General features: G+C 31.8%; 1 protein-coding gene across 1 annotated transcript in view; it reads left to right on the top strand.

Moving 5' to 3' along the window:
- The first annotated feature begins 798 nt into the window (after positions 1 to 798).
- LOC131841661 (retinal homeobox protein Rx1-like) overlaps positions 799 to 26,362 on the top strand; it is a 64,808-nt gene continuing 39,244 nt past the window's right edge. Inside the window, exons 1-2 of the mRNA XM_059189986.1 lie at positions 799 to 1,210; positions 23,962 to 24,218. Coding sequence (XP_059045969.1) covers positions 799 to 1,210; positions 23,962 to 24,218 — 669 coding nt within the window. The remainder of the gene's footprint in view (positions 1,211 to 23,961; positions 24,219 to 26,362) is intronic.

The following is a 26,362-nucleotide window of genomic DNA, read 5'->3' as shown; positions in this document are numbered from 1 at the left end:
GAATGACCTCTTGATTGGGGTATTGATTAATCTGATTAATTTCTATTGAGTTAGTTAGCTTATTAACTAGCTGGCCCGCGCAACTTCGTCTGCGTATTCTGGTCTCATTTTTCAATGATGCTTCATATGATATATCTGTACAATAAAGAATATATAAGAATATATATATAGTTTAGCTTTCCTTGAAAATAATCTATGAAATAGAAAAAAAATTCAATTCGAACCAATAGTTTCAGAGACATGCACGTTCAAACAAATAAAAAACTCTTTAACTTACAACATTAGTCTAGATTTAAATTAAGTTACCTATTCAGTTGCTTTACTAACATAGGTAGATAATAATGTCAACATCATACAAGAAGTATTTCCGAAATAATAAAAATATAAACTACTAGACTAAATAAAACCTTATTTCTAAATAAGAAAGAAACATTCAAAACCCCGAATAGATACAACCATCACACAAAACGTAACAAAACTGATAAACTCCCTGAGTGCCCTCAAAGAAATCGCTAACAACTCCCGGCAAAGCTCTAACACCTAGTACAATCGACCCAATCAAACCGAAAAAAAAAACTATTCAACCATAACCTCTCAATACCGCTCAAAGAAGTTCCGAGGGGAAAATGCTAATACGCTGCTTCTTGGTTCTTACCAAACAAAATCACTTCGCGACCCCAAATTTCGCACTTTCAATGGGCAATTTCGTTTACCCCCCTTTCTTTAGGCCCCGCCTCCTCGTCTACCCCGTACGGGGCACGAAAACGCGCGGCAGTGACGTACGAGAACCGAGTCGTCATGGACGCGTCCGAGGAACGTTACTTCGGCAACCAAACGCCGGATCGCTCGGAAAGCAACAGTCCGCGATCGCAAATGAGCAGTCCAAACTCAACGTCATCAATCAATGTGACTGATCAATCTATATCGTTGACACAGCATCAGCAAAATTTAGAGACGCTAAACCGTATGGGAATGTTCTTTCATGCACAGCAGATGCATCTTAACCAGAGTTTCGACGCCGTTAAGTCTAGATTGGGTTTGACACAAGTGCCTACAAGTGTTAATCAGGGACCGAGGCATACGATAGACGCTATATTGGGACTGAACGGTGGACGGCAAGTTAGTAGAGTGCAGAGTGAGTTTGAACAGAGAAGAGAAGAGAGGGAGTGCGAGGCGGTGCCAGTGTCGCCGGGAGCTGTGGAAAGTGCTGGTAAGTAAATTATCGTTTAGATAAGCAGAAGTATATCGTATAATAACATATCTGATTTGACGGCATCTGTGATCTTTCGGTTTAGTGCACTACTTTACTTCCGATAGTCATGGGTTCGATCCCTCGCACGGTACAAACATTTGTAGATTATTTATATAGGTATAAGTGTTTTCTATGTATATTGTATATTTATTTACCTATATATAAAAATATGTCTAAGTATATCTATCAGTTATCTAGTACTATTAACTCAAACTATACTTAGCTTTAGACTTTTTGACACTGTGTGAAAAATCTCCAGCAGGGATATTTTATTATGATATTTATAAATACGAATAATTCCATAATTACAAATAATTAACATATAAAAACCATAACATATACCATTAAATTTGATTAAACATCTTTCTCACTCTACATTTCAAATGTAGTGTCATACAACATGTAGGTATATATTTAGGTTAATTTTATATAGTTATTTTTAATTATTATTTAGATATACTACTAATATTATGACTAAAACCCACAACTAAATATTTTTCTCACATTTCATACCTACTTGTGGTGTGACTCTATCATACCACACGTAGGTATGAAGTTGAAGGATTCTATCTAATTTTCGTAGATTATTTTTCCAATTTCCGCAGTTTATTTATACCTACTAATATTTTAAATTATAGTATAAGTTTATACCGAACTACGATTAAATATTTTTCTTAAATTACAAATGTAGAGCCATACTACACGTAGGTATAAAGTTCCCGGTAATTTTCCAATTTCCACAGTTTATTTATTCCTACTAATATTTTAAATTATTATCTAGGTATATGTCTATCCACTAACACAGGTACAGTTTGTCTTAATATATGTAATGGAGGTCATATAAACCTTCTAGAAGAATAATCGAATCTGGGTATAATAGTAAAAATATAATATTAAAATCCGTCGCGAGGTTTAAAAGTAGTAAGCAAGGAAATAGATGACAAAGTAACGATTCCATTTTTTACTATTTATATTATATGAACTAGTAATTATCATAATATATGAATCTTAAATTTTAAAGGATTCAAAAACTGACAATATGATTTTTCAAGTCTTGCATTGGCGACTTTTAATTTGAAAGAACTTGAAACTTCAAATAACTGATTTATATGTAAAGAACATTTAAAAAAATACTTATCTATGTATTAAATATCTAACTATTATACTTATATTAAAAAACAATTTGTCTTCTTTCATAAATATATATTTTTATTTACATTTAAACTAGTCCGTGTTATTTAAAAAAAAAATCTATTTTTAAAATAATTTGACCCGTTATGTAGTTTATAAAAATACTTATTAGAAATTACCTATCCATATTTTTTCTCGCCAAATAAAATATATATGACTAAACTACCTAGTTAGTGTGATTTATCGCTAACTACACGACGGGAGTCAGAAATATAAATCCTAAGAAAAAGCTGGGATAAGTTCAATTTTCTTTTATCATGCATTTAAAGTGAATATAACATTTATACGTTTGTTTTTCTTTTTGTATATGTCTTTTGTTTTCTTGAATATTTACTGTATATTTTAAATAAATTTGCCGAAAGCATCTCGATTCTCGGTTTAAGTTACAGTAAAAGTGGCCGTAATTTTATTTATTATATGTTTTTGTACTTGTATAATAATTAAATTTAAATAAAAATATGTCATACCTATTTTTTTTTCTGAATTGACAATAACTTTATTTTGTAATAACCAACAAAATAGGGTCATGTATCTAGCTGTGCTCGTGATTTCACCCGCTTGAAATTTATAGCCTATATGTTATTCTGATGTATAATGCTATACTGCAAAGTTACATCAAAATCCATTGAGTAGTTTTTGAATGAAAGATTAACAATCATCCATCCTTCTGTACATTCATACTCATAAACTATCGCGTTTATAATATTAGTAAGATAATATAGAATTATTAACTATTTGTTAATAAAATGCCTATATGTTTATTATGAATTGAAAGTTATAGATTAATATTTTATTCAGGTATTTCAGACGGCATCCTACGACTACTTATCGCTATAGTATCACTTTCGCGTTTATTATACTAATAAGATGCATCTGTGAATCTGTGACATGCAATTAGTTCACAGACAGATAGATTGATTGATGCAATTTCAAGTTATTGTACACTTATTTTCTAGTTGTCGAAAGAATTTAACCAAATTTATACGTCGGGCTTTTAGTATCATTGTACTGGTTTGTGATATGATTACCCACATCGCTTATATTTTTAATGTAATTGGAATGGCAAGCATTAAGATGGCCTGAATAGAAAAAGAGATAGAGGATATGGACGACTCGTTTTAGAAACAGTAAAACGAATATAAAACCTGAACGTAATGACAAATAAAAAAACTTCTATATTTTTAAAAATTGAGATGTAAAAAGAAAATTAAAATTAAACCACAATAGAGGACGTCCTCCAGTTGCCTGGTAGAGCAGCGTGAGTAATCTTATTGCGACGGAAAAATTGCCCAACTCTAAACCCAGGACAGATTGGTCTGGAGACGCAAATTTAGGAGAGTCAACCTCACATAAAGTGCAACACTTCAAAGAAGAGAGATAGCTACTTAAAAAAATGACGCGGTCATTATTTATACGTATAATTAGTAAATAACGGGATCTCACCACGTTTTATATTTATTGAGTTCCCGATATTTCGGCATTGTTTCAACTACCGGATCACGGGTAAACTGTTTACCCGTGATCATGGCGATTGCTATTTATACGTTTAAAAAAATGAGTATCCGTATATGTACATCAGATATATCCGGATAAATCCGTCGGAGCTATACCCGGGCGGCGGGCTACACCGGGCGGCGCAATATCCGTACCGCCTCTATTCCACTTATTTGATCTGCCTACCTACCCACCTACTAGATATGTGTGACAGTATATACATACTAGCGACTCCCCCGGCTTCACACGGGTGCATTACAAATCTTTGACTTTCTAGGTTATATACTATACAATATTATATATACAAACCTTCCTATTTAATCGCTCTATATATTGCTGAACTGTATTAAAATCATAGTTGTTATTATTTTGAAAAGAAAAATTTACCTACTGCGAAAGAAATACCTTCAAAGTGGAAAATTTAAAATAATATTCAAAACTACGGAGGTTTGAAAATTATATTAAATTTTCCATTTTATTGTATTATTCTGTCATGTGATCATTTTGGTATGAAGAATGCAAGAATTACCTACTTTCAGATTTGCACTTTCCGTTTCTTGATTAAAATTTTGTACTTTCATGAATTATTGTAAACTTTACGACTAACCTTGTACAATAAATACTATGTTAAACTCAAGGTACTTTAACAACACGGTGATCTAGCAGTTTAGCACACTGCCTTACTTCCGATGGTGGCAGGTTCCATTCCTCGCAAGATGCAATTTGTGTTCATGAGTATGATTATTTCTCTTCTATGTATATTTTCATATACATCTATGTATTTACAATATATACAATAAACAATCGGTTACCTAGTACTCATAACACAGCTTTGCTTACCTTGGGACTAAATACATTCATAATCATCCTTACATAGTATAAAACAAAGTCGCTACTGTCTGTTCGTTTATAGCATTTATATTACTTAACGTTTTTAAATACAAGATATACTGATTCAATAAGAAGGTTTAAATGTATAATACATGCGTGTAGTATAAAATAAATCGAGAAATTAAAAGATTTATAATGCACCCGTGCGAAGCCGGGTCAGGTCGCTAGTGTCACATAAAACTCGCTGGCTGTATAGACATCGTTCTGTCTTAACTATGAATATTAAAATCGCATTAGTATAATTAAAAAAAAAATTCCATAAATACCTTCTTAATTTTAGAAAAACTTTAAATCTATAGCACTGACAATATTATCTGATTACATTAATAATGACTGCGTAGTGACTTCTATGTTGATTATCGCATGCCTCTTACTTGTTATACTGTAATTATTTATATAAAAAAAAAAACATCTATTAAAAAGAGCAACACACAAGTTTCTTGCTCATTCTTCTTGTGATGAATCTGCATTCCGAATGAGTGGTAGAATCAAAATATGACTATTCAAAAGTGCTTGTAATGAGTTTATTTGAATAAAGATTATTTCTATTTCTATTTCTTTCATAAGAACCTTTTCCTCACAAATAAAAGAATTTTTGAAATCGGTCCAGCCGTTCACACGATGCCATGACCAAGGGAAATAATAATCTTTATATATCATCAACATCATCATCTTCTTCCTTATCCCATTTATTTGGAGTCGTAATATATTTTTCTCTTCCATTCGTCCCGTTCGTAGTCATCTCGTTATTATACTCCCTTTCTTACAATATTATTTTTATATATATTAGCTAGTTTATATATGTGGGATTGGTATGTAACGGAACGACTGTGTCAATTGAATGATGTGGATGAATTGAAACGTGAATGACGAGAGAATGGATATATAAGTGAAGGGAAAAGAATGAACGAGTGAGTTGAAAGGTAGAAGGAACGACGAATATTTTTTTTTTTACTGTTCACACAGCGCCATCTAGACCCAAGTTAAGTTAGCTAAAGCTTGTGTTATGGGTACTAGATAACTGATACATACACATAGATATTTTTTTTTTGTAAATACATACATATTATACATAGAAATTATCCAGACCGCTACAAAAAATTATACTCAGGAATACAAATGTTTATGCCGTGCGAGGAATCGAAACCGGGACCATTGGTCGTAAAGCGGTGTACTAGACCGCTAGACCACCGAGGTCGTCATATTTTTTGCTGGATATTAGTGCTTTCTTGTAATATCTGAAATTAAATTCGTAACGCGCAAAAGTTCTATTATTTCGACTGTCCGAACCTACATATATATAAATAAAATCAAATTTATTTGCGATCAACATAGGTATACGTAGGTTATAATCTATACATATAAATAAAATTGGAGTGTCTGTTTGTAATATTGAAATAACCGTTTTTTACTACATGCATCTGAATATAAATACGGTATATCTGTCTATCTGTCTATTTGTTCCGGCTAATCTCTGCAATGGCTGGATCGATTTTGACGAGACTTTTATTGGCAGGTAGGTAATGTAATAAGGAGTAACTTAGGCTGCTTTTATTTTAGAAAAAAAAGTTAAATTCCACGCGGACAAAGTCGCGGGAACAGCTAATTGTAAAATATAATGTCTCATTGTGTTTTGGCTCATTATATAAAGATTATTTCTACTATGATCAAAGCTATAGTATTCATTGCACAATACATAGACATCAACAGAGAATCCGTTACGCATTCATATTTTGCACGATTAAAAAAAAAACACAAGAAACCTAATTACAGTTCGGCAGTAGCCTAAAAATGAAATTAAAAAAAAAGTTTAGTGATACTAATAAAGCATAATGCAATAATAGTAATTCCGTAACCGGATACACGATCTATCGATAAATCAATCGGTAAATCTATCGATCAATCTCGGATACCGATCGAGTAATGCGTTGATCAACACTCATTGTGAATGATTCGTTTCACAACAAATCAATATTGGAAAGCTACTGATGATGGACTGGATCCGGTGCTGTGAATCATTTTAGGGTCCCATATACAAATGACTTAAGAAACTGTTGCAATTCTATTCTTCTATAGCTATTTAATCTGCTTCGTTTTATTCTCTACTAGCTTTTACCCGTGGCTTCGCTCGCACTGAATCAAAAACATTTGCATTATTTTTAAATAAAAAGTATCCTATGTTCATTCTAATGCAATCTGTGTACAAAATTTCATGATGAGCTGTTCAGTAGTTTTTGCTTTCACATTTATAGGTAATATTATTAAGGATTAAGGATATAATATAATTATTAATGTATATATTATTTATTAATATATTAATAATATAATAAGGATAAAGGATATAATATTATTATTTAATGGATTTGACAGCCTCTGTAGTCTAGTTGTTTAACGGATCCAATAAAATAATACCACTTCCTTTCATCCACTAGTGTTTAATATTAATTAATTTACAAAATAAAAAATGAATTATTAATACGCCATGTTATGGTATCAAACTTTTGTTACAATAATTTTCAAATTTCGAATTTCGAATCATTACGTAAATAAAAAGTAAAATATACTTAGATGGCCAAGGAGGTTTTATATTCATATTTAATCATACCGCCCACCAAGGACAATATGGCAATATTATCCTTAATTCCGCCCACCATGAGTATATATGGGACCATAACTACATAACAATAATATGATGTAACTTAGATTAGGTTAAATTATCATAAAATATCTTAACAATAGCTAAACAAATAACAATAAAAGTTACAAGTAGTTCAAATCAAAAAGTTTTAGTACACTTATTTAAGACAGTTAAACTATATTACAATATTTATTTAGTCAATGGTAGGAAACAAAGTTTTGAGACAGTCCTTTTTATTATATTATTTTTACATCGTAAACTGACTACTCGAGTAATACCGTCCAATCCAGGATGCTTTTGAACCACAATACCATAAAGCCATTTTGCAGGAGGAAGATCACTCTCCATTACTAACACAATATCACCTATTGAAGGTTCTGGTGTCTTATGAATCCATTTGTAGCGATGATGAAACTGAGTTAAATATTCACGAGACCATCGTCTCCAGAAATCTTGAACTAATCTCTGAGTAAATTGCCATCTTTTTAACATAGTAATTGATGATTTTTCATAATTAGCATCTGCAGGAAGCAACAAAGGCTCCATTACTAAGAAATGTCCAGGTGTTAGCGGCATCGGATCTTCTATGTTATTAGTAATTTGAGAGATTGGTCTAGAATTGAGGCATGCCTCAATTTGTGTCAGGACAGTGGCCATCTCTTCATATGTCAGTGTTGTGTTGCCGATAATTCTTCTTAAATGATGTTTTGTAGACCTTACTCCTGATTCCCATAACCCGCCAAAGTGAGGGGTATGCGGAGGGATAAAGTGCCAATTGGTTCCATTGTTGGCCAATGCATTTGCAATTTCACTTGTCATGGATGACATTTCCTTGCCATACAGTGTCTTTAGTTCCCGTGATGCCCCAACAAAATTCGTACCATTATCGCTCCACACATCAGCACAATGACCGCGACGAGACACAAAACGTTTGAAAGCAGCTAGAAATCCTTCTGTCGATAAATCGCTCACTGCTTCCAAGTGTATTGCTCTAGTAGACATACATATAAATAAGCATATGTAGCCCTTATAAGAACGATGTCCTCTACCTTTAGAAACACGAAGATTGATTGGACCCGCATAATCTACACCACTTTGATAAAAAGCACGATTGACTGCAGTACGACTTGATGGTAATTGTCCCATGAAAGGATTTTTAATTCGACTTGAAAATCTCACACAACGTACACATTTATGAACATACTGTTTAATTAATCTTTTGGCACCCATAATCCAGAATTTTGAGCGTAAATAATTGAGCATCAACTGAGGACCTCCGTGTAAAGTTTTTTCATGAGTATCTCTCAACAATAATTCGGTAAAATGCGATTTTTGTGGTATAATGTAAGGATGTTTTATATCTTCACTAATCTTAGTACACTGCAACCGACCTCCTACTCTTAAAATTCCTTCTGAATCAATCCATGGACTCAAGGAGGTAAGTACACTTTTTTTATTAATCTTTCCCTTTTCTTTCAGATTTTTCAATTCATCGTAAAGGTAAGTCTCCTGAATTATTTTTATGCATGTTTTTAAACTAATTTCCTTTTCAGTTCTTGATATAAATTCTATTAACACATTTTGTTTACGACAACGATATAAAAATCTTCTACATAGTGCAACAACACGCAACAATCTATTCAATGAAGAAAATCGCAGTATCATTTCATTTTCAACTCTGTTTTCATTTTTATTTGTACAAATATGTGTTAAATGTGTTTTCATCTTCTTTTCTTCTAACTTAGTTTCTCCTACAGGTCTATCAAAATTTATAATTTTATCTTTTAGCCAAGAGGGACCATATTTCCACAGACCTTGATTTTCTAAATCCATCACACCACGAGATGCGCAATCAGCAGGATTATACTTTGAACTAACATGAGCCCATTGACTTGGTTCCAATGAAGTGATTATCTCTGATACACGATTCGCTACAAATGTTTTCCACCTAGTAGGTCTGCTATTAAGCCATGCTAGTACGATGGTTGAATCCGTCCAAGCATATGTGTTTGTCTTATTTAACTTCATAATCTCTGCTACTTCAATTAGTAGACGTGTTAGAAGCACTGCTCCACACAATTCTAAACGCGGAATAGAAATTTGTTTTAAGGGCGCTACTTTGGTTTTTGATGCAATTAACATAACTTTTATTTCACCTTGTCTATTGACTACACGCAGGTATACTACAGCTGCATATGCTTCATTGGATGCGTCGCAGAAACCATGCAGTTCTTGAAGTAGATCATCGCTGTGAGTGTTAATCCATCGTTCAAACTTAATGTCGGTAAGTTTGTGTAGATTTTCTCTGTACAATAGCCACTCATTTAACAGGTGTGTAGGTAATTCATCATCCCAGTTTATACCAGAAAGCCATAATTTTTGAATAAATATTTTTGCTCTGATAACCACTGGAGCTAACCATCCAAGTGGATCAAAAATACGAGAGATGTCAGATATAACATTTCTTTTGGTTACTGGTATCTTCAGTTGAGGTAACTGTACAACATATTCGAATTCATCACTACTTCGATTCCAAGTAAGTCCAAGAATTTTCATTATACTATCTACATTTAACTGTATATTTCCTTTCAAAGCTATATTTTCTTCACTAATTTCTTTCAATAATTCTTCACTGTTACTACTCCATTTCTGTAATTCAAATCCTCCTCGCTGTAATAATTCATTCATCTGCTTATAGATTTGTTTGCCTTCTTCGACAGATTCACAACCAGTTAGCATATCATCCATATAAAAATGATTTAGAACTCTTTCTGTAGCTAGAGGATAATTAGCGCCATCATCATATGCTACTTGATGTAAACATCGAACAGCAAGATAAGGTGCGCATGCTGTACCAAAAGTTACTCGTAGTAGTTTTAGATGCTTTAAATCACTGTCCGGATCATCGCGCCAGACTAAACGTTGAAAATTAGTGTGTTTTTTCTCCACCTTTATTTGTCTATACATTTTTACTATGTCAGATACAAGACATATTGGATAATAACGCCAACGCATTAAGAGATGACGCAATTCTGGCTGAAGAGTTGGCCCAATTAATAAATCTTGATTTAATGAGATGCCATTGGTACCAGGACAACTCGCATCGAAGACAACTCTTACCTTTGTGGTAGTTCTATTTTCCCGCACTACTGCTTGGTGTGGTAAATAGACTGCTTCAGGATCGTTATATTGATCTATAGGTATTTCCTCCATATGTCCTAACTCTATATATTCTGATATAACATCAGCATATTTCATTTTTAAATCAGAATCTCTCAGTAATCTTTTTTCCAGATACAAAAACCTTTTTATTGCTATATCTTTAGAATTTCCATATTTACAACTAGGATCATCACTACGGAAAGGCAGATTTACTATGTATCTACCTGAATCATCGCGCTTCGTAGTGTTTGTAAATATCTCCTCACATTTCTTATCTTCGTCAGTTAAATGCTTGTTTGAATCTAAACAAGTATCAGCTTCTAATTCCCAAAATCTCTTTAATAACTCATCTTCATTTACATGAGAAATGTGCATACTTATTGGATTTTTTGTCATTGATGAACCTATATTTACAGAGCCAGAAATTATCCAGCCAAGAGAAGTTCGCTGAGCCATAGGTACACCTGGAGGTCCTTTAATTACACCATCTAACAAAATCTGACTGTAAACATCAGCTCCAAGAAGAATGTCGATTTTGTTTGGTTTCCGAAATGATGGATCTGCTAGTTCTATGTTTGAGAACTCCGACCATAAATCTACAATAATTTGCTTTTCAGGAAGGAATGAAGTTACTTTACTCAAAACAAAAGCCTGTACTTTAAATGTAAAGTTGGAATCAAGAAGTGACTGTAGTGTAACCGAAACCATAGACTTAGAGGTCAACGAATGACCTTGATCACTCCCTAATCCTGTAATAATGCTTTTGTGTGGTACCTTCCTTATATTAAGCAATTGTACTGCAGATTCTGTAATAAAACTAGCTTGAGAACCTGGATCTATTAAACACCGAAGTGTGATACCATTACCTGATTTCGACTGTGCGCTTACTAATGCTGTTGCAAGTAATACTTGACAGTTTGAGGTCGAAAAACAGGCTGTGACACTAGTGGCTTCATCTTGAGATGATGATGATGTGGACGCGTGTGCTACGACGTCTTGTTCAACCGATTGATTAGCAATACCTGTAGTGTCGGTTGAATTATGATTGGTAATATTTTTTGGATGTAGCAACGAATGATGCTTCCGCCTGCATAAACGACAACGAGAAATCTGACGACATGCAAATACCGAGTGCCCTAAACCTAAACAATTAAAACATAAACCCTGAGATTGAACGAAATTACGCCTAGTATCTGTTTCATCATTAGAGAACTTTTTACAATGTGACAAACGATGATTTTCAGAACAGTAAGGACAAATAAGTGTGGCTGTATGATATACTTTAGGATTACTATGAACAATATTACTCTTATGTACTACATTGGACTTAGACAATTTTGGATCTATAAACTCAAATGCTCTAAATCTAGTTTCTATGAAGGCTTGAAATTGTTTCAAAGTAGGTAACTCTTCAGAGAACTCGCTGATTTTTAACTCCCATTGTTTCCGAGATTCTCCGTCTAGTTTTTGGCATAATATATAAATTACAAGCACATCCCAGGTACTAGTGTCTATACCCAAATTGTTAAGACCATGAAGACATTCGTTAGTAGTGTCTAGCAACTCTTTTAATGCACTGGCTGACTCAGTACCGATGATTTTCTGACTCATAAATCGTTTCATAATACAGTTCGATAAATATTTTTTGTTGTTATATCTTCTCTCCAACTGTTCCCAACAATTTTTATAATTATCATGTGTGATCGGTACATGTCGAAGCAGTTGCTCAGCTTCCCCAATTAATAATCCCTTTAGGTAGTGTAGTTTTTGTACTTCATCTAAACGTTTATTGTTGTGTACTAACGATATAAAGAGGTCTTTGAAGCTAAACCATTCAGAATACTTGCCCGAAAATGGTAAAATAGAAATTTTAGGTAAATTAAAACTACAATCAATATCTTTACTGTCATTATTTTGTCCGGAACAACTTGCATTTTCAATACTATTCTGCTTTAATTTACTCAAACATTCTTTTAGTAGAAATTTATACTCTATATACAACTCTTCAGTGGACTCATAGATGCTATTACTGACATAAGAGCTAGAATTTAAAACTTTTGTGTCTGTACTTTCAATAAGTTGTATATGTTTTGAAGTAAAAGTTTGCCATAATTCTTCTAAAGCTTCTAATCTAGTGTTAATATAATCCAAAGAACGAAGTCTCTCCTTTGGTGACTTTTTAAAATTAGACTTTGCTTTGTTAATTCTCTCATTTAAATCAAGTTGTACTTTTATATATGAATCCATTGCAAATGTAAGAAAGTCACAAAATAATTTTATGTAGTATAAATTTCGTACTTGTATTAATTAATAATTATAATAAATCTGTATTCTTCTATAATTAAGTAGGTATAATGTACTCACAGTTCAGCAGCACTTATTACTCACAACAATAATTCCAATACTGTTCCGATATCTTTACGGCACAATTACAATGGCGTCGCTATTTACTCTTTACAAAAAAGGTTTACTTTTGTCGTCAGTCCTCGATAATCCGGCTCGAAGGACCAATATGTTTAACGGATCCAATAAAATAATACCACTTCCTTTCATCCACTAGTGTTTAATATTAATTAATTTACAAAATAAAAAATGAATTATTAATACGCCATGTTATGGTATCAAACTTTTGTTACAATAATTTTCAAATTTCGAATTTCGAATCATTACGTAAATAAAAAGTAAAATATACTTAGATGGCCAAGGAGGTTTTATATTCATATTTAATCACTAGTAGTTTAGCACACTGCCTTACTTCCGATGGTTGCGTGTTCGATTCCTCGCACGGCACAAACATTTGTATTCAGGAGTATGATTGTTTGTATCGTCTGGGTATTTTCTATGTATAATATGTATGTATTTACGAAAAAAAATCTACGTATTTGTATCAGTTAACTAGTACCCATAACACAAGCTTTAGCAAACTTAACTTGGGACTAGATGGCGCTGTGTGGATTGTACTGAAATTATTATTATTATTGTTTAGTTGTTTGTCATACTAATCACTATGACTGATTTAGTCTTATTTACTTACTCAACCGGTCAGTTATGTATATATTATTTTGAATTAATTAAATAGTGCTAGTTGGTAGTTTGTATTCACACATTGCTACTTAAAATATAAATTTCAACTAGGTATATTATTAAAAAGAGTAACAGAAAAGTTTCTTGCTCATTCTTCTTGTGATGAGACAGCTTTTCGAATGAGCTTAGACTAAAAAACTATGTAATGACTATTCAAAAGTGCTTAAATTTAAGTTTGTTTAATAAAATAATTGTCTATTCTATTCTTTTATACATCATGATTTTTTAACTACTCCAGTTTAGAAGAAGTGGGAAAGCAAATATGCTTGTAATATTTTCTCCTGCCTCCCTTATTCCCCTAAATAAAATTCGGGCTACAACCATTCTTATCAGTCATGAAAGACTAAGATATCTAAATACAGGTTTTAAATACTGAACCGTTATCTGCGCATCTCTGATAACTAATGGACCCGTCCAGTCTCTAACTTACACGTATACAGGATGTACTCAGTTTTGATTAAATTAAGGGAACAATATAAATCCGTTATTTCCACCTTCAGCTCACATACAATAAAAAGAGGAAATCATAATATACCTATAAGAAACTGTTTAAATAATGTAAAAACTAAAAACGAACTTTTATCGGAAAAATTTTCTCGTAACAACCTGTATATTATCAATTGAAATTGAAGTATAGATGCTGAATAGAGCGGATTCTGCTATAATTAATTTAAATTATTATAATCTAATTTTGAAATAATAAATTAAAATATCAGTTTTCTAGTACCCATAACACAAGCTTTATCTAGCTTAACTTGGGTCTAGATGGCGCTGTGTGAATTGTCCTGAGATTATTATTATTATTGTTATATTTCTGACTATTAAATTGAAATTTATTTAAGAAATTGATTGAGTAGTTTACTTTTTAAATCATTTCATAGGACATGCTTCTTACTACAAATTTGTAATGGTAGAAAAACTACTTCAGTTTGGTTATTAAATCCAACCCTAAAAATGTTTCATTCATTGCTATAATAATACAAGTAAAAACTTTGTATATAGTTCCCAACTGTCTTCTTCCAACTATATCATGAGATGATGAAAAATAGTGATGAAACCATGGTAGGTAACAGAAGTCTATAAGGAATACAGTCCGTTGTATGTATGTAGTGTTTTTATGTGTTTAATTATATTATACTATCTACGGGCATGTATTATACATATAAACCTTCCTGTTGAATCACTCTATCTATTGACAAAAATTGCATTAAAATCTGTTGCGTAGTTTAAAAGATCTAAGCGAACAGACAGCGCAAGTGTATTCATTTTATAACGTGTTCAGATGTACATATATTGTAGTGCTATAATCCTAACATACCATATTTAAATGCCTACTTAATACCTTTAATAGGTCGTTTAAACATATTGTTATAACGTTATTACTATATGTAATGCTCGTAACATATAATATATTGTATATAAATGTAGTAAATTCGACAAACAATATGTTTTTATTACTGTTCTCATATTAATTTTACTGGAGGTAGAGATTCTTATTTTATCTAAATACTAGCTGTGCCCGCGGTTTTACCCGCGTGGAATTTATAGCCTGTATGTTAATTTAATGAATAAGTAGTAATATATTAGTGTAAAGTTTCATCAAAATCCGTTCAGTAGTTTTTGCGTGAGTAACAAACATCCATACTTACAAACTTTCGCGTTTATAATATTAATAAGAAAAGATGTTGTAGTAAATATTTCATTTATACCTACACACTGTACATCTTTACTTTTAGTTTGTTAACGATGTTACCATCATTAGAAAGTCAGTCTGTTTCAAATAGTTTTATTTTATTTCTACTTTTACAACGAGTTTTTTTACAACGAAATTGGCTAACAAGCAACATATGATGGCTGAAACAGTCGAGTCTGTGGTACTTACTCATACAGATGACTAGGCCACAAATCAAAACTGAGTGATTCTCCACACTGAGCTATGTTCCAGTTTTATATTGCTGTAGCACACACATGCAGGTTTACCCTTACTGTATTATTTATTATACTTGTTATGTAACGTCATAATAGAAGTTATATAAAAGTTACTATGTATCTATATATCTGTCTAAAACATAAAATAAAATATATCTAAATATGTAAAATGTAAAATATATCATAAAATGTATCTTTGCATTGACTGTGTGTACTAAGACACAAAATAAAAATTGTTATGTGTGTTTACATCTAAATAAAACATAAAACAAGGCAAAAAATATGTATCGTTGTTTTAACCGCCCCCTGTATATGCGTGCCAGCCAGTAGCCACTTGTCTTTAATGCAAGCCTCATTCATTCCACAGATTACTATCATTAAATGTATTTCATTATATATCAATGTTTATTTTCCATTTCACATTTCAATATTATTGCGATTGGTCATTCTGTAGTCTATACTTTATTATATTAGTAGATATATTACTAGATACTACCAAAGATCGGTTATCTATCTCTTTAATTCCCTTGTCTAGGCCTAGGTGGTCTAGTGGTTTAAAACTCTGCCTTATTTCCGATGGTTGCGGATTCGATTCCTCGCACGGCACAATTTTTGTATTCATGAGTATGGTTGTTCTATGTATATTACGTATATATTTACAAAAAAAAGTATCTAAATATTTATTTCATTTGTCGAACGCCCATAACTAGCTCTGCTTATCTTTGGATTAGGTGACGTTGGAAATATATCGGTACCTATGGAATTTCATTTTTGTTTGTGTTCATCTGGGTGTATTCTATGTATAATATGTATGTATTTAGAAAAAAAAATCTATGTATATGTATCAGTTATATAGTACCCATAACACAAGCTTTAGCTAGCTTAACTGAGGGCTAGATGGCATTGTGTGAATTGTCCTGAGATTATTGTTATTCTTTTATATATGTTTTATATATCTTCCTTTTTACGGGGGTAATACTTTCATTACCTATTATTTTTATTATCCCCGTCATATCGCTTCCATTGTAGAGCATTGACAATCTATAAAAAAATTACCAAGATATAACCACTCACTATCACATTGTGGAATCATCTTCCACCAATGGTATTTCCGAATCGATACGATATTGAAACCTTCAAGAAATGAGCTTAATCCTTCTTTGAAGGCCGGCAACGCATTAGCAGACCGTTTTTGATTATTCTTCTTATATGCTTACTAAGTTTTTTTTGGTCCATACTGAGAAACTGAAAGTATATGCTTTTTCTACCTACGACGTATTTATATATTTATATATTAACGTATATACTATAATTACATTTTGACTTATATCTTATAATTTATTTATGTACTATTTATGTATGTCTATTAATTCTTATAGTTAATATTATTAGAACAATATTTTAATATCTCCTTTTTTTCGTACACGTACGTATGACTATTCTAGTTAATACACTACAACATTTTCTAGGTTTGCTGTAAGAAATCTCGTTTTAGAGATAAGCTCGCCCGTGTACATTACATATATTGTATTACTGTTTTTTTCCTATGTGTGTGCACAATAAAGAATATTTATTAAGGTATTTATTATTCCATTATTCCATGCGTGTTAAATATTTATCACAATAATTTGAATTTCGAATTGAACAATCGCTATAATAATATTTAAAAATGGAATATAAAATTAAACAACTACTTCATTAACAAAGAAAATGTAAATTACTTCACAATCCAAACCTGAAAATAGTGACCGAAACTGTCGTGTAAGCATTCAAACTCGCTCACGTGAACAGTAAAAATCTGATTAATAAATAAAACAGTACAAAATAAGGCCAGCCCGACTTGGAGGTCGTTATAATTTGTGTGAAATTATTAATTAGCTAATCGAGTTACTGAGTTATCGCGGGATCTCTAGCGTGCCGCATACAAAACGCAGGCCGAAAGTTGTAAACAAAATGTGTGCCCAGCATTGGCTGCGTGCAATTCAAAAATGGAACGTTTGATATTGTTCTAAATACAAATAAACGTGCTGTTAAGAATATGGAACACAGGTTTGTAATTTCTTTTGTGCTAGGTAGGCTAAGGAACTATTCTCATACAGCTTGAATGGAACCTTTAAATTTCTATAAGCATGACATTTGACTTAGATTCAGTATATCCATATAAATAATGAACTATTTGTTACTTTATTAGTATTTAGTTCTGAGCTTGATTTCACTAAGAAAAAATGTGATATAAACAATCTTTCTTATGAATACAAATGTTTGCGTGCGAGGAATCAAACCCGCGACTATAGGAAGTAAGGCGGTGTGTTAAACCGCGAGACCGCCGAGGTAGTCAATAAAATAAAATAATAATCAGGGCTACATAAGTACTTAAAATGCAAATAGATCGTGTCTATAGGTAGAAATACCGTAGAAGCTATTAGCAGTGATCGAATGATCATTCACCGCGGTCAGCGTACAGTACAGGGGGGCATAATCGAATACTCGTCAGTAATAGCGATTGCGAATCGATTGTAAGCCACACAATCGAGTTGTCGTCATCGAGCGGTCGTAATGAAGTTTCCGATTAATTCCAATTTGCAGGTTTGTTTGCCGTTGCAATGCAATGTTTTTTTATTTATATCCTGTTGTAATAATGTATTTTAACAACTGTTTCCCCAGATGGGGTAGTCAGAGATATTGTCAATTATATATTTGAATGAGCATACTCCCATAAAAAGTACTAATTATGGTTAGCTGTAGACGTTTTTATCAGCGTAGAATCAGCTAGAATTACAAATTGTGAAAAAATGTTTGTACCAAATTTGAACCCACGACCTTCGTTATCATTTAAAAAGTACTCGTAACTAGCATCATGTATAGTAGGCAATTATCAATTTCTATATACTTCGATTATAATATAATATTTCGTAGAATTCATAACGATAGAGAAGGTACGGTTATCTAAACTGAATTATAAGCTTAACATATATTCCAATTATTGATATACGCAGGAGAAACTTAAAAAATATTTTTATATTAATCAATAAATATATATGGCGGCTTCAAAACTTACAGGCTGTATGATGTGATATCTTGCCTTTTCACTCACGGATGATATATATTTTTAATTTTATATTTAAAAAATAATTTTCTTTATTAATTAATATATATATATTCATCAATTAATAGATACATATGGCGTCATCAAAAATTATAGAAGATTAATTTTTGCTGGAGGAATATTACTATATTTAAGTTATTATAATATTGAAATAAAAAATAGTTAGAATTTATTGTACACTGAATTTAATAGTGACGTCACGGAATGTTCGAGATTCTTCTCGAACATTCCGTGGCATAGAGTTGGAAAAATGTCTATAAAGTAAAACAAAACAAGATCGATGTCCATGCGCGACGTTCCAAATTTGAATTTTATTTTTAACTATATTATATGGCTATTTGCGATCGCAAACTATTATCCGGTACGACGTTTCCAAATTTGACTCGATTTTTAATAAAACCTACTATGCAGGTACGTTTTAATAAACATCTACTTAACCTACACATGATACGTACCTAATTATATTTTCATCTAAATATCACACTACATTCTAACAGAAATCAATTTACAATCTCAATTAATACCACACAATGAAATTATGATTAACATATCGAGTCATTAAACTGTCAAAGTGAACGCATTAATCGATGCGCCGGCATTGGCAAAAACAAAATCGACTTAATCAGTACCAATTAATGATCGAAATCCATCGAACATGGCCGATAAAAAACTCAAACAATGTAGCCACCATTTTGAAAATTCATTAAACCCGCGAAGAGCTTTAATACGGGCCAACACACCAAATCTGACACGTGATTAGGGTTGCCACATTGAAAAAACAACGAGACAAGCCATTATGGACGATAATGCTCGCGAGTGTTGCTAGATTATCGATAATTATTACAAAAAATAACCGCTGCCTGTAGATCATATCGCGATAAGTGTAAAACGTCTTAATGCGTTGCCCATAATATTTTTATTTGTTTTGTATGCCAGCTTGTAATCTGTTTCTGTAATCTAAATGTTGTCTCTCTCTTTTTTTATATAAACTCTTGCGTGCGAGAAGGATGGACGTAATGTTATTAGTCTTGTTTTGACTTTTGAACGCTCAATCCTCTATGACATGAGTTGTACAATGAAGGTACGTTTTGTCACTTTTGTGTATCGACATTTTGATTTCTTAATCGTCTTCCCGAATGACAGTGACATCTCGATTAAATAATTCTTTGTTTGTAATTTGTTTCTTGATACAATACTGGGTTGCTTTTCTGAGAAGAATCGATAAGAGTGAGGAAGAACTACCTTTTAATGTTGTCTAATGGAATGACTTGGAAATATCTAGAACTGGTTTTCAACTTTAGCATGATTGATCAAACAGTAGCCTTTAAAAGTTTACTAGCTTTACCCGCGACTTCGTCTTCGCAAACTTTCATCCTCTTATTCACCCCTTTCAGTTTTTTGTAGACCTTTGATCCAATAAAGATGAGGTTTTTTTTAGGTAACAGACAGCCTGTGTCCATCGTAACGTTATTTATTTAATTATTTAATACAATATAAACTTACAGCTAATTACCAACACTTTATATTTTAAAACTATTCTATATTTATACACTTATATTTTAATATATTATACTTAACTATATAAAGACAGAAACTTACTTATTTCATTTATTATAGAAGGCAAGGCTTCTGTGTACACGTAAGCATCTTGGACGTTACTATCTTCACGTTAATTGTATAACGTGTAGCTTTGTAAGCCCAGTTTCGATGAAGTTATCTCAATAAAGAAGTGAAATGACAGGCTATGGAGTTTTGACATTTTTATCTTTCGAAAAGGTATTGCTGTTTTGTTTTGTTCATATATATAGGCGATGGTTACCACTTACCATCAGGTACCCTGTCAGCTTATCTACGGACCATACTAATAACATAAAAAACTATATGAATGTAATAAATGCCTTTTATTACATTTACACAGTGCTTCGATCAATCACGCGGCGTGGACAAAATAATGAACTTGATAAATGCAGAGTTTCCGCAAACAATTAGCCCCCTTTGATTCCCCTTTGCGCGCCTTTAATGTTCTAATAAAATTCCCTAAGCCATTTCTACTTAAGTTTACAATTCTAAGTATTAAACAGCTGATGATTCAGCTTTTAACACTTAAATAAGTACTTAATATAATACATTTTGATTTTATAGTAGCCCATTTCAAGTATGACGAGTATTTCATATATTATTTGTTTTGTAATTAAGTTATTATTTTGATATATTTAAACTTACTATTGGAGAGCGTCAATGTTTAGTGTTTTTTAATTTGTTTATTTATTTAAATTTTCATCAATGTACAGTTTTGATGGAGTATTGACTCCCAAACTAGTGTAAGATGTACATCATCCGTTAGTTTTATCCCGGCTTATTGACGAATACCGATGTAAAACGAAAAAATATATATTAGTGATTTTTCTTGAGGACTCACAGGTGATGACTGAAATAAATTTATCAGACGAGAGATACGTCTTCAATCTGACTGTTCAATTATACTAAGTGAATAGGTGTATGTATGTAGATAAAAAGGTAGATAGGTAAATCATTTATTTGGGTCCTTAGCACACATACAACAATATAATACAGTAAGTGCTTTAAGTCTGTTATATGCATCTTTATCTATATTATTGTGCATTAAAACTTTTATGTAGTAAATAAAAGATGAAAATAAAATATACACCAAAACATGTCAATACCATTCACAATGTCAGCAATTTAGAATACCTCTGACTACTCATTCTGGTATTATCGTCGTGAAGATAAATTTTATTTAACACTATTACATTTACAAATGGACAGTCCAACAAAACAAATAACGGAAAGCCGTAAAATGATAGTCGAGGAAGTCCGACGTTGGCTGATGGTGCGATACGCGATGATCTACGATCCAATTATAAACATACAGTATTTATACGAAATGTACTGCTTTTAACTTAAACCGTAATATATATGGTTTTTATGGTGATGTATACTTCGTAGGGTTGTGGGTAATAATTGGAAGAGAAGGGCTGAAGAGTGTGCCTTGAGAAAGGCCTACGTCCGCCAGTGCTCTGATGTTGATGATGATATTGTGTGTGGTAGTTCTATTTTATTTGTGTATAGGTAAAACGAAAAGACTAGGTAGACGTATTTATAAAACTATTGACATAACAGATTGAAGTATAAAACCAAGAAAGTAATATAAAAGAACTGTAAATTTAATACAAATTTGGAATAAAAAATATATTTCTGATTAGCAAGATACAACACTTTGTTAACAATATTCTTAATTTTATGTTAGAACTAGTCATACATCATGATCTCTTAGCGATTTAACTACTACTTCACAGGTCGATGGTCGCAAGTATTCATGAGTATGACTATTATTATTGTATAGGTTTTGTAAATGCATAATTATGTTATGTACTTAAAAAGTTGATTTTGATTATACTTCTAAGTTATTTAAGCCTTTCTTTATATATACCTAGTAACTTTAAATAGTATAAGGTCTGCTCGATTTGAGATTAAATGTCTCTGTATAAAATATATATATATGCACGTTGATTTTTTATTAAATCAATCTAAATAAATATTTATAATTTATTTTGACCAGCTTACATAGCCAACCGCAACATTGTGTTAAAACAATGCTAGATTTGAATATAATTGTGATATCCTCAACACGTTTGCATCGCGTATATTTGCATAAACAAATACACAAATCGCCCACTGTTTGATTTATTGCTCGCGGATAAATGCTGTTTGATAGTGATATAAATTCAGACGGTCTCGGGTTCAATTCCAGTACAGTAAAAATATTTTTCTTTATTCATTGGTCTGAATATTTTATACGTACCTTCATTAATACATATCTACCTAGTTACTATATTAGCTTTTGCCCAGTGTTCGAAATTTTATCATAATTAATTCCAGTTATATATTTAAACATTACTAAGGTTCTATTATTAAAGTTTATATGTATGTGTGTAAATAAATGGTAGTGTTTGTAATGTTTTTTTACTGATTTAATATATTATTGATGCATTAGTTAAAAAAATATTAACATTCTACACTCTTTCTTTTATGTATAAGTGTGCGAAATTTCATACTCAACCGTCCGTGCAATTTTCTTAAAAAGGGTACTAAGTTTTTATTCATCTATATAGATATTAAAAATATATATTTGCGTATTTCTTTACCTTGTTTAAAAACTCCATAGAAGAACCGCTCCACACACATTTTTTTTTTATTTTGACCAACTCAAATAAACAACCACACCACTGTGGTTGCTACAGAGCTAGATTTGAATATAATTACATTATCCAATACACGTTTGCACCGCGCATACTACAGTATATTAGCATACACAAACACACAAATTGCGCACTGTTTGATTTATTGTTCGCGTTTCCATGTTCCTGGCTAATTGCTGTCTGTCTGTTGGTCATATAAATACCGTATATGGCTACGTGTTATTGTAATACAGTACGATAAATACTAGTATTTAAAGTTATATTACAAAGAGAAAGGATTTGATTTTTAACTTAATTACTTGTAATTAAAGTAAGTTTTGGTTTTGTCTAACTTCAAAGTCCATCGCTATATCGTTTTTTTTATTTACGTCAATCAATATCAATAATAATCAATTGTTCAAATTAAATAGTTGTTTTTTATTATTATTTGTAGGCATACTTTATTGTTACTCTTAGTCAGGTCAGCTAGACATCATTACCTACATAGTACAAAACAAAGTCGCTGTTGTTGTCTGTCCGTCCCTATGTATCCTTAAATCTTTAAAACTACGCAACGGATTTTGAAGCGGTATTTTTTAAATAGATAGTGATTCAAGAGGAAGGTTTATATGTATAATACATGTACACCTATCCGAAGCCCGGGCGAGTAGCTAGTTGTATAATGTAAGATAGAACATTCTAGGTTAGTAAATGATTTTGACGCGGTCAATAAAAATGGACAAATTTTGTTTGTTTGTTTGTAACACTTTATTGTACAGTAAATACATTTAAATTAAATAAGGTTATAACGATCTTAAAATTGTACAATAGCGGACTTATCCCAAATGAGGATTTCTTCCAGTCAACCTTTGAATGACTGAAAGGAATGTCAACTTGTATAAACCAATGTTAACTATTGTTCTAGCAAATAAAATATTCTATCTCTCAAGGTTAAATATCATAAACTACTTTACTGCCTTATGATAAAATCTACAATTGAATACTATCTTTCCAGGTGAAGGTTCCTGTAACAGCAATGATGGGTACAGCCAAAGAACGCCGCCAGATGACAAATCACCTCCTGGTAGTGACGATGACACCCCAAGACCAGGGTCTGCAGCAGACAAGAAGAAACACAGAAGAAACCGAACTACTTTCACGACATATCAGTTACACGAACTGGAGAGAGCGTTCGAGAAGAGTCACTATCCTGATGTGTACTCCAGAGAAGAATTAGCTATGAAGGTCAACCTGCCAGAAGTTAGGGTACAAGTAAGTGGCTTTTTTTCTCACACTTTATCTTCTTCTTTGTACAATAAGCATCTGTGTCTTCTAATTTTGTTGCGTAAGACTCTTGCCATTTTCCACAATCTTTTTTCAATTTCTTTGGTGAAATGGCAAAACTCCACTGATAAGAATGCGGCTCTTAAATTATAAATGTATGTATTTAATACATACATTTATAATTCTACCTTGGCATGGTCAGATCAGAAAATTAATAGAAATACAATATAAATAGAAATATAAAGAATCTTTATTCAAATAAAGTCAATACAAGCGCTAAATAATTACACAACAACAAGTAAGAGGCATGCGATAATCAATATAGAACTCATTCTTAGTAAAATCAGATAATATTGTCAGCGCAATTTTTTTAATTTATAAATAATTGTATGTAATAGTAATAATATATAGAAATAAATCAAAACGGTTAAGTCGTTTCCGAGTTTAGCATGTACAACCGCAAAGGACAAATTAACAAAAATTCTAATACTGTTTTTTTTTACTCCGGTAAGTACAGACTACTTTACTAGATTTTTTTATATTAATGTTTACATAGGTATATTACTCGTAATTTTCAGTAGGAATTTATCAATATGGTTTCCGGGGAGGACCGCATGGAGGCCAACCTGGCAAGATACATTAGTAATGGGTTCATTAGTTCACGTTAAAAATACAATTCCGCCACATAGATACATTATATATATATATAAGACACACAGACCGATACGCATATCTATATAGTGATCAAACATTGAATTTCTGCATATATTTATAGAGTTACAATTTCATAGTTGTTGACAATTTAATTAACATAAATAAATTTGTTAGTATGTGTTTGAATAATGACAAAAAGTAACCATGTAGGTATGTTTGTTAACTATAATGAGCCACTTACCAATTTCTCAGTTTGCCTTATGCTTGACTGGTAGAGAACGCCCTTTGGTGTTAAGTTCGCCATATTCAAATATATATATTGCAGTTTATTTATTAAATACAATTTAATATTTAATTTTTATATATTCTTTATAAATAAATAATGACTCAGTCCTGCTACTACCAAGTAGATCAATAGTTTTAATATAGATTCAAATCAAACTTAACAAAATTTCGCGTTACTGAAATGAGAATGTTCGCAAACAAAACGAAGGGCCCTTAGAAAAGGGTAAAAGGACAATAATGAACCCAAAGGGCTTATGCCACTCAATTCCCTACAGCTTCGCGAGACGAACATATGTCAGGCGGAACGACCAGCTTACAAAAACCTTCGCACCCCAGTGTTTATATAACAAAACGAGATTTTGCAGTATAACTAAGAGTTATACGGAGGTCTAGTTAAATTTGTCGCTTGCTAATTGCTTTCTAATACGACAAAAACGTTTTTAAGTAAAAAGAAATTGTTTTGGTTTTAATTAGGTTCATAATAAAGATAGCATTGTCTACTTTCCAACTTAGACCAAAATGTCTCAGTTGAAATCTGGTCGACATAAAAAGTAGTAAGTTTTATTATTATTAGTATTATACTGTACCTAATATTTTATTTTACGTTTATCTGGCAACCCGTCGAATAAAATATTTTGATGGCAATACATCGGTGAAAGCTTAATTCAATTCCATGCAGTAGTGTTGTTGTGATACGTCGTACAAACGATGTGAATATTTGTATTATACATACAATCTTTTAGACATACAAACAAAATATAATATTTTTTACTTCTCTCTTTTACGTCGTATAAAATAAAGAAATGAATTATATTATATGTATAGATGTCCTTAATAATTAAAACCTAAACTATCATTAGAAATCTCTATATTCTTTTATGAAAATTCCTTCAGCAGTTTTTAAGATTATTGTGAATATACAGATATACGCAGCTGAGGCTTTCTTTTATAATATATTAAAGACTAGCTTTTCCGCGCAACTTCGTCTGCATCACACTTACTTGACATTCGTCATGATATTTTGCCCAATTTACATAACATCTTTTAAAATTATAGCCTATATGTTATTCTTATGTATAAGCTATATTACTGTAAAGTTTAATTTAAATCCGTTCAGTAGTTTTTGCGTGAAAGTTTGTGTGAAAAGTGAAAGTTACACGCATTTATAATATTAGTAAGATATATTTTCAGTT

Source organism: Achroia grisella, unplaced genomic scaffold, assembly GCF_030625045.1.
Source record: "Achroia grisella isolate CSIRO2021 unplaced genomic scaffold, CSIRO_AGI_Agris_v1 utg1867, whole genome shotgun sequence".
In the NCBI taxonomy this organism is placed as follows: Eukaryota; Metazoa; Arthropoda; class Insecta; order Lepidoptera; family Pyralidae; genus Achroia; species Achroia grisella.
Note: the sequence above shows the minus strand (reverse complement) of the source record. Positions and strands in the feature narration are given on the sequence as shown.